The sequence below is a fragment of the Anabrus simplex genome, chromosome 3, assembly GCF_040414725.1.
Source record: "Anabrus simplex isolate iqAnaSimp1 chromosome 3, ASM4041472v1, whole genome shotgun sequence".
Classification (NCBI taxonomy): Eukaryota; Metazoa; Arthropoda; class Insecta; order Orthoptera; family Tettigoniidae; genus Anabrus; species Anabrus simplex.
This window is the reverse complement of record NC_090267.1, coordinates 130,572,970-130,589,073: the sequence shown is the minus strand read 5'-3', so window position 1 is coordinate 130,589,073 and position 16,104 is coordinate 130,572,970. Positions and strand designations below refer to the sequence as shown.

General features: G+C 39.6%; 1 protein-coding gene across 1 annotated transcript in view; it reads right to left on the bottom strand.

The window, feature by feature from the left end:
• LOC136867100 (RIB43A-like with coiled-coils protein 2) overlaps positions 1-9,473 on the bottom strand; it is a 39,882-nt gene extending 30,409 nt beyond the window's left edge. Inside the window, exons 1-2 of the mRNA XM_068227022.1 lie at positions 9,348-9,473; positions 9,058-9,198 (exon numbers count right to left, since the gene is read on the bottom strand). Coding sequence (XP_068083123.1) covers positions 9,058-9,198; positions 9,348-9,458 — 252 coding nt within the window. The 5' untranslated portion in view covers positions 9,459-9,473. The remainder of the gene's footprint in view (positions 1-9,057; positions 9,199-9,347) is intronic.
• Positions 9,474-16,104: the final 6,631 nt, after the last annotated feature.

The window sequence follows — 16,104 nt, the reverse complement described above, 5'->3', positions numbered from 1 at the left end:
AGACTGCCAAGAAGGCTGCTACACTGCCCCCGTTGTCTTCCAAGGTTCCAGCAAGTGATATTCACTCGCAGCTGAGACATTTGGTTATGTCCCATTGGGACACGGAGTGGCCTGCCATTCCACTTCCAAATAAGCTGAGAGCGATAAAAGGTACAACAAAGGTATGGAGGAATCCCTTTGGGCTTCTCGGAGGGAAACAGTGGTATTATGTTGTCTTCGGATTGGCCACAGTATAGTAATGCACTCCTATTTACTTAAAAGAGAACCCCCTCCAATGTGTACTTCCAGCGATCATCTTACCGTGATACCCGTCCTTACGGTGTGCGTGGACCTGGTCGATCTGCATTGTAGTCTAAAACTCCTGAGTACCATCTCCCTCATCCTGCGAGATGATGAGCAGCCAGCAGACCTCGTCATCCATTTTATGAGGGATAGTGATTTATTTTATCCATATAAACGTAGTGTTTCATATTAGTCTTTGTATTATTGCCCACTACATTTTATTAATTTGACTGTGTTTTAGTTTGTTTGTATATTTTAGTGTGTTTTTTAAAATAGTAATATACATGATATATTATTGCATTTTAAGGCAATGTCTTATTCCACCATAATCTACCACCTATCATTTTACCAAATATAAGGTATTGCAAATTAGATCCACTGATTATTTTAAATTCACAATCACTGTTCATCTTCATTTGTTTTAAATTCTAGTCAGTGTATACATTTTAAAATTTTAATTATTATATCATGTCATCCATCTCGTAACCTTAGATGTTAGGCCCCTTTAAACAACAAGCATCATCATCATCATCATCATCATCATCATCAAAAAGTAACTATGACCTGTGGAAAATGGTAAACAAAACTGTAAACAGACTCTGGGATGGGTTTAAAGCAATTGTTGAGGAATGTAAAAACAGGTTTGTACCTTTAAAGGTGGTAAGGAATGGTAAAGGCCCACCTTATTATAACAGATAAATAAAAGGAGGTGCAGATTGGGAAGAAATAGAGTTAGAAATGGCTGTGGAAGTAAGGAGAAATTGAAGGAACTTACTAGGAAATTGATCTAGCAAAGAAGTCAGCTAAGGATAACATGATGGCAAGCATAACTGGCAGTTATAGAAATGTTAATAAAAAATGGAAGGGTATGGATAGGTATTTTAAGGCAGGAACAGGTTCCAAAAAGGACATTCCAGGAATCATTAATGAATGAGGGGAGTGTGTATGTGAGGATCTTCAAAAGGGAGAAGTATTCAGTCAGCAATATGTAAAGATTTTTAGTTACAAGGATAATGTCTAGATAGAGGAGGTGACTAATACTAGTACTGTATTAAAATTTACCTATGAAAACAACGACATTTACAATAAGATACAAAAGTTGACAAATAGAAAAGCAGCTGGAATTGATTACCCTAAGATTTCTGGTGATATACTAAAGACAATGAAGTACTTATTTGATTACTGTTTGCATGAAGGAGCTATACCAAATGAATGGAGAGTTGCTATAGTAGCCGCTGTGTATAAAGGAATGGGTGATAGACATAAAGCTGAAAATTACAGGCCAGTCAATTTTTACATGCATTGCATGTAAGCTTTGGGAAAACATTCTTTCTGATTATATTAGACATGTTTGTGAAATGAATAAATGGTTCAATAGAAGGCAGTTTGGGTTTAGGAAAGGTTAGTCCACTGATGGGGTGAAAGTTCCTTATGGAGATCACTGTAAGTAGCTAGATGTTAATATAAGGAAAGACCTTCATTGGTGTAATCACATAAATGGGATTGTAAATAAAGGGTACAGATCTCTGCACATGGTTATGAGGGTATTTAGGGGTTGTAGTAAGGATGTAAAGAGGAGGGCATAAAAGTCCCTGGCAAGATCCCAACTAGAGTATGGTTCCAGTGTATGGGACCCTCACCAGGATTACTTGATTCAAGAACTGGATAACATCCAAAGATTAGCAGCTCGATTTGTTCTGGGTGATTTCCAACAAAAGAGCAGTGTTGCAAAAATGTTGCAAAGTTTGGGCTGGGAAGAGTTGGGAGAAAAGTGACGAGCTGCTCGACTAAGTGGTATGTAATACCAATATAGTTGGTCTGTTATTGGACATTATAAATTCTCCAGCTAACTCATTCCTGGTTGCCAGCGTTTTGCCCCAGTATGCTAAAAATTAAATGGAGTATGGCTTTTAGTGCCGGGAATGTCCAAGGACATTTTCGGCTCGCCAAGTGCAGGTCTTTTAATTTGACTCCCTTAGGCGACCTGCGCATCATGATGAGGATGAAATGATGATGAAGATGGCACATACACCAGTCCCCGTGCCAGCGGAATTAACCGATGATGGTTAAAATTCCCGACCCTGCCGGGAATCAAACCAGGGACTCCTGTGGCCAAAGGCTAGCACGCTAACCATTTAGCCATAAAGCCGGACCCCAGTGTGCTAAGTTGGGCTCATCAATTGGTAAATAGCATACCTATCAAGACGCATGGTCAGTGCATACCGTGGAGGCCACTGCATAGGCTACTTGGAGCCACCATCAGTGCCAATGCACTTTGAGAGAATTTGTTTCATTTTAAAAAATTATTGCCTGCCTGGCCATCAGATGATACAGATGTTGATTACTTTTGGGAACCTGAAATATTTGTCCCAAATGAGTAAATTTTTAATACCGAGATAGTTGGTCCATTATTGAACATCATAAATTCTCCAGCTAACTCATTCCTCAAATCCTTAACTCCCCTTCCTATAAATGAATATTTGCCCCAATTTGTCCTCCTGAATTCCAACTTCATATTGTGATCTTTTCTGTTTTTAAAGACACCACTCAAACTTATGAGACGATTGAGACAAATTCTCTCATAGTGCATTGGCACTGCCGGTGGCTCCAAGTAGCCTACGCAGTGGCCTCCATGGTATGCACTAGCCATGCATCTTGGTAGGTGTGCTATTTACCAACTGATGATCCCAACTTAGCACACTGGGACGAAACGCTGGCAACCAGGAATGAGTTAGCTGGAGAATTTTAAATGTCCAATAATGGACCAACTATATTGGTATTATAAATTCACTCATTTGGAACAAATATTTCAGGTTCCCAAAAGAGAATCAACATCTGTAATCATAAGTGGTATGTTCCGAGTTGTCAGTGGAGAGATGGCATGGAATAACATTAGTAGACACATAAGTTTGAGTGGTGTCTTTAAAAGTAGAAAAGATCACAATATGAAGATAAAGTTGGAATTCAGGAGGACAAATTGGGGCAAATATTTGTTATAGGAAGGGGAGTTAAGGACTGGAATGACTTATCAAGGGAGATGTTAAAGAAATTTCCAATTTCCTTGCAATCATTTTAAGAAAAGGCTAGGAAAAACCAGCCTGGGAATGTGCCACCTAGGTGACTGCCATAAATGCAGATCAGTAGTAAGTGACTGAACTGACTGTTGCAAGATCAATGTAATGTAAAATTTAATTACCATATATGCCTCATCATCATCATCATCACCATCATCATCATCATCATTTCTTCGCTCCAGCAAGCCGGTGCGGTTGTGTACGAGCCTCCTCCAGTTTGTCCCATTCATCCACAGATGCTGCTCATATATGCGACACCAGTTCACATCTCTAATTTCAAGGTCCTTCAATATCTGTTTTCCACAAACATCACGAGGTCTTCCTCTTCGTCTCTTCCCAGGAACACTGTGGTCAAAGTATGTTCGAGGAGTACTGTGAGGGTCCATTCTTTTCATGTGACCATACCATTGTAATCTCTTCACTTCTAGAGTCTCCAGCAAGCTTCTTTCCAATCCAAGCTGTTGCCGGTTATCCACATTTCTTATTTTATCCATTTTTGTTTTTTGTAGACAAGAACGAAGGAACTTCATTTCTGTTGCCTGAAGACGACTCTTTGTTGGTCCAGTAAGTGTTAGCTGCTTCCAGGCCATACATCAATACAGGTACTAAATACATTTTGTACAAGCTGATCTTGGAAACTAACGGAAATGTTTCATCCCAAAGTATGTGACGTACAGCGTTATAGAATTTGGAAGCTTTCTGTATTCTGTTGCTAATCTCTTAATGTATGGTATTGTCTGATGACAGAACACTACCTAAATACTGGAAGTTGTCTACAATATCCATCTCCTCATCTCCAATTCTTAGATGAACACTTGGAGAGTTTCTACTCATCACCAAGCCAACTGTCTTCGTTTTGCTGATTTTGAGACCTAAGGTTGTAAAAGCTTCATACCAGAGATCTAGTTTGTTTGTAGTTCCACTTCTGTCTCACTCCATACCATTACATCATCAGCAAAAACCAGGACATTAGTTGTTGGATCCTTTCTTTTAACCGCTTTTAAAACTTCATCCATTATGATTATGAAGAGAAGTGGTGAAAGACAGCTTCCTTGCTGGACTCCACTCTTCGTTTCAAACCAACCTGACCTTTCATCCTGGACCTGGACACAACACTTGGTTTCATCATATAATCGTTGTACTCGTGCTATGATGTCATCGGGCACTTTCTTATGTCTCAAACATTCCCATATATGCCTGTGTGGTACATGGTCATATGCTTTCCCGATGTCCAGAAAAACAGTTATAAGTGTTTTACCTTTCTCCTAATACTTCTCATAGAGCATTCTGGTGGCAAAAATGGGGTCTATAGTTGATCTATGAAGTCTAAATCCATGTTGTTCCTTCTCAAGTATAAGTTCAACATATTTTCTAATCCTGCTCTCAAGGATGGATTCATAGATTTTGAGGCCATGTGACAGCAGAGTTATACCTCTGTAGTTGGTACATTTCTTTCTATCACCTTTTTTCAACAGTGGGATGATGACTCCTTGCTTCCTGTCACTGTGTATTACATTCTCTTTCCAGATTCTATTTAGTACCCTGTACATCCACTGCTGTCCAACCTCCCCTAGTGCTTTGATCATCTCAACACTTAATTCATCTGATCCACTTGATGTGTTGTTTTCCAGCTTAGATATTGCTTATCTCTACTCTGAAGTCGACAAACTTGACCATTCACAATTAAGTATTTATTATTTTCCACCTAGTCGATACAATGATTGCTTAAGGCAATTTAATGGTTAAAAGTGGTACATGTTTCGTGTATTATCAACATCTTCAGCTACATAACACTGTTTAGATGAAAAATATATAAATTGACAAAGTAATGCTTAAGAGGAAGTGTTCTTAAAATTAACATAAGATTGACAACATTAAAACAAACAAAAAAACTTGACCATATCGGTCCTTAATTGGTCCGTATTGACTTGTAATAACGATAATGTACAACGGGTGATTGTTTGGTCCGCCCTGTCAATATATTATTAAAATATTAATATTTATTAATATAATAATATAAATATATTATTAAAATATTAATATTAATAATATATTGACAGGGCGGACCAAACAATCACCCGTTGTACATTATCGTTATCTCTACTTCCAACCATGTTAGTCTAGTGGTATTTGTGCTGCCAGAATCATAAGGTTTGTTGTCTAATGGAGTGACATTTTCATAACAGTTCAGCAAAGTTTTAAAGTGCCTTTGGAACTCCTGTAATATTTTGGTCTGATCCCTAGTCACCTCACCATTAGGAAGTTCTACAGATTGGATAGATTCATTTTGAGTTCTTCTATTCTTAACAATACTGTATAACAGTTTTTTATTTCCACCCTGCATTATTTTGGTAGCCAGATCTTCCTTGCATTTCTGCTTTTCAGCTACAACCAACTGTTTGACCTGTAATTTTTTCTTTCTGTAAAGTGACAGCTTCTCCTCTATTTCATGTTGATCTCCCCGTGTTCTTGCTTGATATAAGGATCTTCTTGCAGGGTTTCTGTCATTGATAGTCTTTTTAATATCATCACTCCACCAGGCAGTTTCTTTAGGTTTTCTTATTTGACTCTGTCGTCCACATAACTTTTTCTGCTGTACCAACCACAACCTTCTTTAGAGTATCCCATTTTTCATCTACCAATTTCAGTTCTTCTCTCGGCAACAATCTGCGGACACCTTCCCTGAATTCCTCCTTTACACTTGGCTTGGTTAGTCACCAAGTTTTTTATTTTGGGACTCTTTTGTTACAGACTTTGGGAGGTCTTTTCTCTGCAATAACTGCAACAAGCAGTCTATGGTCTCCACCAAGATCTTCACTTGGAATGACCTTGACATCATTGACATTTTTCCATACATTTTGATCTATCAGAATATAATCTATTACTGTAACTATTTTATCATCCCAGCTATATCTTGTGATTTTATGGGGGTCCCTTTTCTTGAACCAAGTGTTACTCACTATCAGGTTGTTTCCCATGCACAGATCTTGGCATATATTCTCCTTCTTCATTTCTGTTTCCCATTCCATGAGGGCCCAGTGTGGATTCATATCCTGTTCGTTGTGAGCCAACTTGTGAATTAAAATCACCCATTACAATGAGATTGTCATACTCCATGTGTTCTTCCAAGTTATTAAGGAAGTTGGCCATTTCCTCTTTTGAGCATCCTACCTGTGGAGCATAGACTTGGATCGCATTGTACTTTTTCCCTGCTAAGTTCACAGATAACATAATTATCCTTTCACTAACAAACTCAACTACTCTACAAGGATCTATGTCTTTATGTATTAAAAATCCTACTCCATTCTTAAACTCTACTTCATTTCCAGACCATTACAGACTATAGTCCAATCTGATGTTCATTTTCCCAGTTTTCTTCCACTTTGTTTCATTCAGGTCCATGATTAGAAGTTTTCTCCTTTCATGAGGTCGACCAGCTCTTCAGGTTTGTTTGTCAATGTCAGGATATTTAATGTTCACACTCTGATGCTTTGTCTTTGTTTGGTTTGGGTAGTTGGTGTAACATCGGGCTGTAAACCGTCATTCGCACCAAACTGATGTCGTTGTCATGAATTCCTACATCCGAGGCTTATATTATTATTGAAAGCAACTTCTTCAGTAATCCCTCTGTTGACCTGCTGAGCCTAACACAGACAGAGATTTTCTTTCAGGGTTTTCTCCTTTAGCCTTTGGTGTCCAGTCACCTCAACCTACAAGGCAGCAAGATGTACTCATATTAATCCCTTAATACAGGGCTGCCTCTTCTGCCATCTGCACGGTATCGAATTCTAACTTCTCCGCCGCTGTAGAAGTTGTTAAGATCTTCATATACGCCTATGCCTATTGTCTGTATATAGCAATCATACACTCATAAGATTCAACCCCTCCCATGTAATGATTATATAGGGTCTCTCATATAAACTAAGACCGAACGCACAGTGTTTGTAGTCTGCACTACGGCAGCTGCCTCAACCAAACTTATGTCACGCATGGCCGCCCTGCTTTACGAGTGTATACAATCTCATATAAAATCTTACCTGATAAAAGATGCTGGAAGTATCTTCTTCCTGGATTATAGAGGCACTGTATCTGGTAACTACATTCTAGCTGACACAAATGAGTTCTGCCACAGTAATGTTTCTGATTTCATTTGTAATATTTTCTTTCAGTTCCTCCAATGTGTGAAGATTTGTTTGATACAATTTTTCTTTCAGTTACAAGTAAAAACCACACATTGTTAGATCTGGAGAACGAGGGGGAAATAGACCAGCACTGATCACTCTGTCTGCCAACACTTCAGAGATTGTAAGAAGGGAATCTTCTGCTGTATGAACAGGGGCTGAATCTTGTTGAAACCACCCATGTGATTTTTTTTTCTTTCATTAACTGATGGAAGAATGTTATCAAAATGTCATCCTGGTACCCCTCTGCATTTACTGTCATCTCGAAAAAAATAGACCCAATTATTCGTCTTTGACTAACAGCACACCAAACAGCAATCTTCCTATCATAATAAGGGACTTCATAAACACCATTAGAATTTTCCGCAGACCAATAGCAAGAGTTATGACTGTTCACAGGACCATTAACATGAGACCAGAACTTTTACATACAAAAATACGGTGTTACAATAACAAATGTTAACAGCTAAGATTCAGAGTGGCGACTCATGCTTGCCAGAACACATTAAAGAAACTTAAATTCAACATAAAAATATTGCAGCACTAATTACACACAAAGGGAGTGTCTGTGTTCCATCTAGGATATACAGGGGTTAAGTGTTCTTTTACACAGGACAACTTTTTTGTTGTTTTTTTTGGACAAGTATACAATGGCAAAAGATAGCAAATCAAAGTGTTTTTGATTAATTTATATTTCCTTTCATGGTACTAAATTGTCCATGGTCCATATTTACTATGATGCTCATTTATTCTTGCGGCAAAAGTAAATTTTACTTCGATGGGTACTAATTATGTTTTTGTGTGTGTCTTAAAATAATATTTTACGATTATGGCTTTAGCTATTTATGTTTTTAGTGTAAGTTAGTATTTATAGATCTTAGAATATGTGGAATTTTGTTTTGAGATGTAAAGTTTGCTGATGAAGAGAGTGGGTGATCTCTCACAACATGCACGAGTAATAATTATGTAACCTCATGTATTGTATAATAAATATTGACAAGGTGGGCCCAACAACTAAACGTGGCATTTTTCATGAGCTTAGTCAATACAGACCAATAAAAGACCAAAAATGGCCAGATTTATTGATTTTGGATACTATTTTCTAATGTCACTATTTTACTGTGCTGCTAATATAACTAAAACTAAAATTGAATTAATAATGTAAACATTGTAGAACTTATTTATAATTTTTAGTGCCCAAGTCAGTATTTTTTTCAGCCTAATTGATTTTTCAAGTCTAAAATTCTGAGTTCCAGTTCTAATTATTCTGAATATTTCACCAAGTGTAAACTCCTTGGGGAAAATTTTTGTGTAAAATGTAACAAGTGAACTGTATGGCTCAAGTAAGTCTCCAAAAATTATAGTTGTAATAAGGGACTGTAATAAGAAACAGTACTGTATTAAAAATAAAGATGACCTTCGATGTTAAGTCCCTTTAAACAAGCATCGCAAAAATAAAGAACTAAAGGATTGAATATTGCAATAATAAACTGTTGAAAACAATACAGATAATTTATTACCTCTTCAATGCGCCTCTCTATGATAGAAGCTAATTCAGCTTCTTTAATTCTCTGAATTTCATAAGCTTCATTTATCTTTCTTTCTTCTTGATCTCGTAGTTGTTTCTCCTTTATTTGCTTCTCCAAAGCCTCTTTATCAATCTATAAAACACATGAAAGTCATAAATCGTACCATGTTATGCAATGTAGGTTATTCCTAAACTAAATTACAAGTCCGTCATAGTGTTGAAGTATGATATAATGTACTCTCAGATTACCTGAGGAGTTACTTACATCAGCTGTTTACTTACACCAATAAGTCTATTTCTTGCATTAAATATCCTGCCTCTTCTTTCTTCTTCAAATTTCCTTCGCCTCTCTATTTTAGCAGCTTCTTTCAAATCTTGTGGTAGCATAAGCATTTTGAATCAACTTTTTATTATTCAATTTACAAACTTACTTCTCGATGAGGAACTCTTGACAGTGATGTAAATAAACTGCAGTTACCATGGTTACCACGGAAAGATATCCCACTGAACTTTAACATCTTAGGAAAAATACTTTTCACTATATCAATTAATAATGTATAAAATTATATGTATACATTAAAAAATTATATTTTTATTTCTTCTTTTTTGCGAACCTCTCCATATAATCCCTGAAATTCAAGTAATTATTATAACTAAGTAGTGTTTATATGTGTATATCTTCCAACGTTTTGTGCTTTGACGACTGTGCTGCGCTCATGGCGTAATGGTGCAACTAAAGCTTGTAGTCCAATGACAAAATTGTCACTAGTTCCGCAGTGTGTCTTCAGTTGTGTTGATGCTGTGCAGTGCGCGTTTTCTAAGGTCATGTACTAGCAGTGTGTGTGCGAAAAGAATGACTACGAAAAAGGCGTATGGTAGTAGGAAGTTCTATTCTCTGCCGGAAGAATACCCACTTCGTGCTTCGAAGCTTCGTCCGTCGCATCCACTCCGGAAGAATGAAGAAACATCTAAACTTCTGAAATACATTGATGAAAGCGTTATTGGGAAGAATACTACTTTCTCAGGTCCCTATGGAAGACGTAAAGGTAGGGAATAAAATACCGCTGTCATTTTGGTAATATTGGCAATGTATCGACTTTTTAAAGTTGTGCTTAATTTAACACCTCACAGTACAAGTGTGCACCGTGCCGCCGACTGTGTTTTTAATTCACACAAAGATTTTTGAAGTTGTTTTTGCAGTTTTGTTTTCTTGTTGATAAAATTGCTGAGAACATTGTGCGAGTGTTATCTTTTACAGAATTCGTAAACTCAGGGTACTGCGATTTGTTATTTATAATTCTCGTTTGTCAGTGAGCGGCGGGGCTTGGGACGACTACATTTTAATAACGCGTGTTGTGTTGATTGTTGATGTGGGCTACACACGTGACATGCCCTGCATGAAATAACTACAATTTAGTTAATACGTTCCATCAGTTGAAGTGTTGTGTATGGTGCGTCTGCTAATGTGTCACACGTTTCACGTAGGTGAATTCAACCAAAGCAATTATGCACGTATGAAATATACCTTCGGTAGATGTGGAGCGACGTTGAAATTTCGTTCGACACGTTCCTTTAACTTGTTTTTAGGATTAGAATATAGACTATCTAACCACATTTCTGTAGAATCTCTGATATAATTCTATCGAAATCAGTGCACCAGCATGATGGATGATAAGTGGAGGTTGATTTTCAACGCATTCTGAAAAGTTGGAGGTACCGGTACTAAAAAGCTGTGGAGGTTGTTGGACTAGCTTATTGTATGTGTGTATTTTAAAATATGTTCCCCTAGCTGTACTGTCGATTGATCATACTTGTGAATGCGAGTAATATTGATCTAGAGGTTTCGTATAACTAAGCAGTTTTTCCATTTTTCTTCTCTTTCCTCGTACCCTTTTTGCATGTAATTACGCGATGCGTTCAACCAGCCCGTTGGCCGTGATCGTTAAGGCGTTATATCTATATAGTCTGACACCGTGGTTAGCCGGTTCGATTCCCGTTGACCGAAAAAATTTCACCATCAGAATGTTGGCCGGCAGGGTAGAAGTGGTGGTATACAGTTGTGTCCAAAAGCCTGGATTCAATTCCAAACCTCTTCGTAGTGTTAGTATGAAGTGATAGCATATCGTCGTTGCCGGGACAAAACCTCCTATGTGATACCGTAATATTTTTGGAGATGTACTGACCCGCAGCACATACATTATGAAGAGCGAGAATGCCTTGACATTATTCACACAATATTGCACCTTAGATGACAGAACCTTACCGGCCAAAGTTCTAAGCTAAAGTATTGTACATAGGAGGTTTTGTCCCGGCAGCGATTATATGACGATGATGATTCGTCCATCGGATGGGAGCATTAAGCCTTGAGCAGACCTCTTGGGGTTATTCGAAAGGAGTATGCTATGTTCCGCTCCGGATTTTGATCCCTCTCCCTTCCTACTATATCACGTACGGTAAATTCATTTCATCTCATTAAACTTCTCATGAAGTTGGCGTCAGGAAGTGCATCAGGTCGCACAGCTCCGATATTTGCCTGGTGTGGAAATGGGAAACCAGGGAAAACCATCTTCAGGTCTGCCTATTGTCTGATTCGAACCCACACCTGGATGCAAGCTCATAGCTACGCGACCCTAAGGGCAAGGCCAACTCACTCGGTCCTGTGATAATGTTGAAAGTGGAATTGGGAAATTACTAGTAAATCATAATATCTGGCCCGATATGAACAAATATTAACTAGAATGTTCCATGTATTTCGGCAGATTTGGACTAAAATATATTGGTTCGTAAGCGGGTAGAAGTCAGTATTTACGAAACAAATCCTAAAGAGATTAGTGATTTTGTATTGTTATTACGTAAAATACAATAAATCTGCATAATTGAGCATTAGTGAATGGAAGAACATGAAACTCAATAATTATTGTAGAATAAGGATTTTTTTAAATTACTTATTAGCAGAACTGGCTGTCCGGGCTTAAGAGTGTTGAATTCGATGGATTTTTGCAGCAATTAGTCGAATTTAGCAGAAACAGCTTTTTTTTTTTTTTTTTTTTAGAAATTCTTGAAGTTCAGTTCATTTTTCTTCAGTTACCGGTACCTAGCGAGTTGGCTACGCGATCGTGTAGTTGTAATCTTGTATTCGGGAGTTAGTTGGTTCGAACACCACCGTCGGGTTCTCTTAAGATAGCTCTCCGTAGCTTCTCTGCGTGACAAATCTTAGACACCTCGGTGTCTCCGAAAACTGAGCTGGGATCAAACCCGCTAAGTTACGCAGCGCTCAACCATATGAGCCACGCAGTATTATTATTATTATTATTATATTGTTATTGTTATCATCGATTAATCCGTAAGGATACGGACCGAGCAAGTTGGCTGCGTGGTACGAGCCGTGTGGCTGTAAGCTGACATTCGAGAGATGGTGAGTTCGAAACCCACCGTCGGCAGCCCTGACCATCGCCATGCAGTCGCCGTGCCACTGTGGAGCCTAAGATTGGGTGCCTTGCAGTCCTTTAAATTAGGGTTGGGCACTATGTCCCTGTTTCGGCACAAGGTGCCGGTGCACAGTTATGTTCCGCTGTTCCAGAACACCGAGTGTCAATTGTTCCGAAACATTCTCAAGCGAGCCGGAGACACTGACTCGCTGTCCCATCAGAAGCGCCACTATGCACTGCCCTTCGCCTATTAGCTGAACTGTGCAGCGGGCGCACGGGACGCGAGACTGTAACTGCGCAGTGTAGAGAGAACTTCGAGAGGCTACATTACATGATCCGCGCCAGTGGGAACTGAGAGTGTGCCTGTACGGAACGTGCTGTGTGGTGTGTGCCTGTCTGTAGTTATGGCCATGTCCAGCATAAAGCTGCAGGGAACGTGAACGAACAGTCGGAACACTGAAATTCGCGCCCAATAATCATGTTAAAGGCTGCTTTTAGGTTAAGATTTTTCCGGTCAATATAAAATACACATAGCAGGGTTACAATGGCAGTGCAGCTCTTCCCTGCTCTGCGGCCAACTGCTTCTCAATGTGCGCCCGGCCTAACAGCACGAAAGTACAATGTATTCATCCAGTTATATTTTTAATTCCAAAGCGACGACCCATATTTTTCTTGAGCTTAAAAGTTTCCTTTAAGTCCAAATTAATGTTTAACGTCAATCCCCGAGAAAGTGTTGAGGGAAATTTTCGAGATATTAATTACTCATTAATTACTCACAATACAGGCCAATACATTCAACTGGTAAAAACAGTCTTGAATTGGTTACTTTTAAACACCTGCACTGCGATGATCTGTTTGCCCGAACATTACGTTGTGTTCCGTTGACACTCGCATATCGGCGGCACCGTTTGCGATTGTCCCAAGAGCATCAGGTCTGGACCGACAAGGAGTGGGGTCGCATGCTCTTCTCAGACGAAAGTAGATTCAATATGAGTAGCGATTCTAGACGTACCCTAATCTGGCGAGAGGTGGGAACAGGTAATGCAAACAGGAACATTGTCGAACATGATCATTTTGGTGGTTCCAGCGTTAGTGTGCGGAGGCATAATGCTGCATAAAGAGGCTCTTTTTTTTTTTCTTTTTCTTCAAGCATTCGCGATTTTTCTCATTTTGTTAGTCATCTTCACAATTTCCCTTGTGCTGATGGCAACGCGGTTATTCAGCTTAAGACAGTCGCAATAAAAACAACCACCTTCGCCAGTTTACAAGACTGAACAATATTTCTATGTTACCGATGTTCGGCGTTCATATGGACTAAGCAAAGAATTTAATTCATGATTATTTTTTACGTCGCACCGACACAGATAGGTCTTATGGCAACGATGGAATAGAAAAGGGCCAGGAATGGGAAGGAAGCGACCGAGGCCTTAATTAAGATACAGCCTCCCCAGCATTAGCCTGGTGTGAAAATGGGAAACCACGGAAAACTATCTTCACGGTTGCCGACAGTGGGGTTTGAACCCCCTATCTCCCGAATGCAGGCTCATAACAAGGCGATCCTAACCGCACGACCAACTTGCATGGTAAATTCATTAATAGGATCACAGTGGGGGAGAGGAAAAAATATGTATTTACAAATGTACTGCTAGATTTTCATCTAGTTGTCACAAGATACTAAAATCAATCAACATTGACAATCTGTTGTGAACGCGTTTGCATTTATATTTGACAAGACATAATAAATGATTTTCCGTATTTATCTCTTCACATAAATGTGATGATGGATGACGGCGAAGGAGTCGGCGATGATGCTCTCCATAATCAGCATTAGATCTTTGTCTTAAATTCTATATGTTGCGAGAACTTGGGTCACGGATTGTTTCATAGATATATGAGGATTACATACTTTTGTTTGCTGTTTGTTTAACGTCGCACTAACATATCGAAGGTTTTCGGCGACGGAAGAAGGGTGGAAGATTGGGAAGGTAGCGGGCGTGGCCCTAATTAAGATACAGCCCCAGCATTTGCCTAGTGTGAAAATAGGAAACCACGGAAAACCATCTTCAGGGCTGTCGACAGTGGGGTTCGAACCCACTATCTCCCGAATGCAAGCTCACAGAGGCGCGACCCTAACCGCACGGCCACTTGCTCGGTGGATTACATTTTAGGCCTTTCTCTAAACTACCTTGTTACGCAGCGTGAATAAAATGATTTATAGCCTAGACTGTAGTGCCTTATTCCTCGAATTTACATACCTTTTTTCATTAAATTCTGTTCAGCCATTTTCTCACGAACATATGTACATACATATATACGTACATACTGCATTGCAGTCCACATGATTCACATAGTACCTACAAAACATGGTGAGACTGAATGGCTGTGGTAATTTTCTCCACCATTTCTTAACTAACTGCGTGACACGTGCGCAGGAAACTGTATTTCGAAGACTGCGCGTGGTAGGCGGAAGTAGGTGCAGAACCGGCCTGTTCTGCTCTGTGCTGCCCTGTCTGTCAACTTGCGATGGTGCAATGATTTGTGTGGATTACAAAAATCTGCTCTGCGCTGCACTGCTTTAGCTGCTTCGCCTGCGTCCCAATGTGCGCCCCGCTTTATGCTCTCTGCACTTCGAATTCCTTCCCTCTCAACTTCCATTTACTTTCTTCAATATCTCGAAAATTTCCCTCAACACTTTCTCGGGGATTGATGTTAAAAATTAATTTGGACTTTAAGGAAACTTTTAAGCCCAAGAAAAATACGGGTTATCGCTTTGGAATTAAAGATATAACTGGATGAAAAAATGTTGACACTCCAACACAGGGCGGCACACAGCCGGTATCGACAGGCAGACAGCCAAGGCCAACTAATCTAGTGCGGCCTTGGCACAGCACGTTGGGTTCAGGCACATTCCAGCTGAAGCGGAGCATGTCCTGTTGCCTCTCGAAGTTCTCTCTAGGACGCAGTTACAGTCCTGTGTCCCGTGTTTCGGCACTCTGTACCGAAACACTCCGCCTCAAGTTCCTAATGTTGCGAAACAAGTGAATGTTCCGGTCTGCCCAACCCTACTTTAAATGTGGTTGCATTTGCACTCGCCGTTTGACGTGAGTCCCTTCTTGCCTGTTGCACAATGTAGCGGTCATCTGCCTCTGTAGTTGACCATGGTCGACCCCCTCCTCTCCTTCGGGCATCATTGCTTGTGGTTTGGAATGCTGTCCATGCACGTGAAACAGTGCTGTGAGCAGTAGCAGCTCGCTGATTGACTCGCACTGTCTTGTTCCGTTCCTTCAACTGCCTCGCTTTGTGGGGTGTAGTCGCGCTGTCCTCACGCAAGGTTTCTGTGCACGTGTGAGAGATCTCTGACAACATATTACCGCACTTTCATTCATTTCCATGAGTAGTTATGTTGTTAACTTTATCTATCTCGTCCTTAAGTTTTGCACAGCAGTGTACGTGGCATATGAGTAAGACATTCTCCTTTCGATAGCACTTGCAGGCATTGTCTCTATTGCTATAATAAACTGTCAAGTGAGCTCATCGGTCATCTAGTCTAATTTTATCTGTAGAGTTGACGATACCCTGTAATAAATTTTGTTCCCAACTTTCTCTGGTGT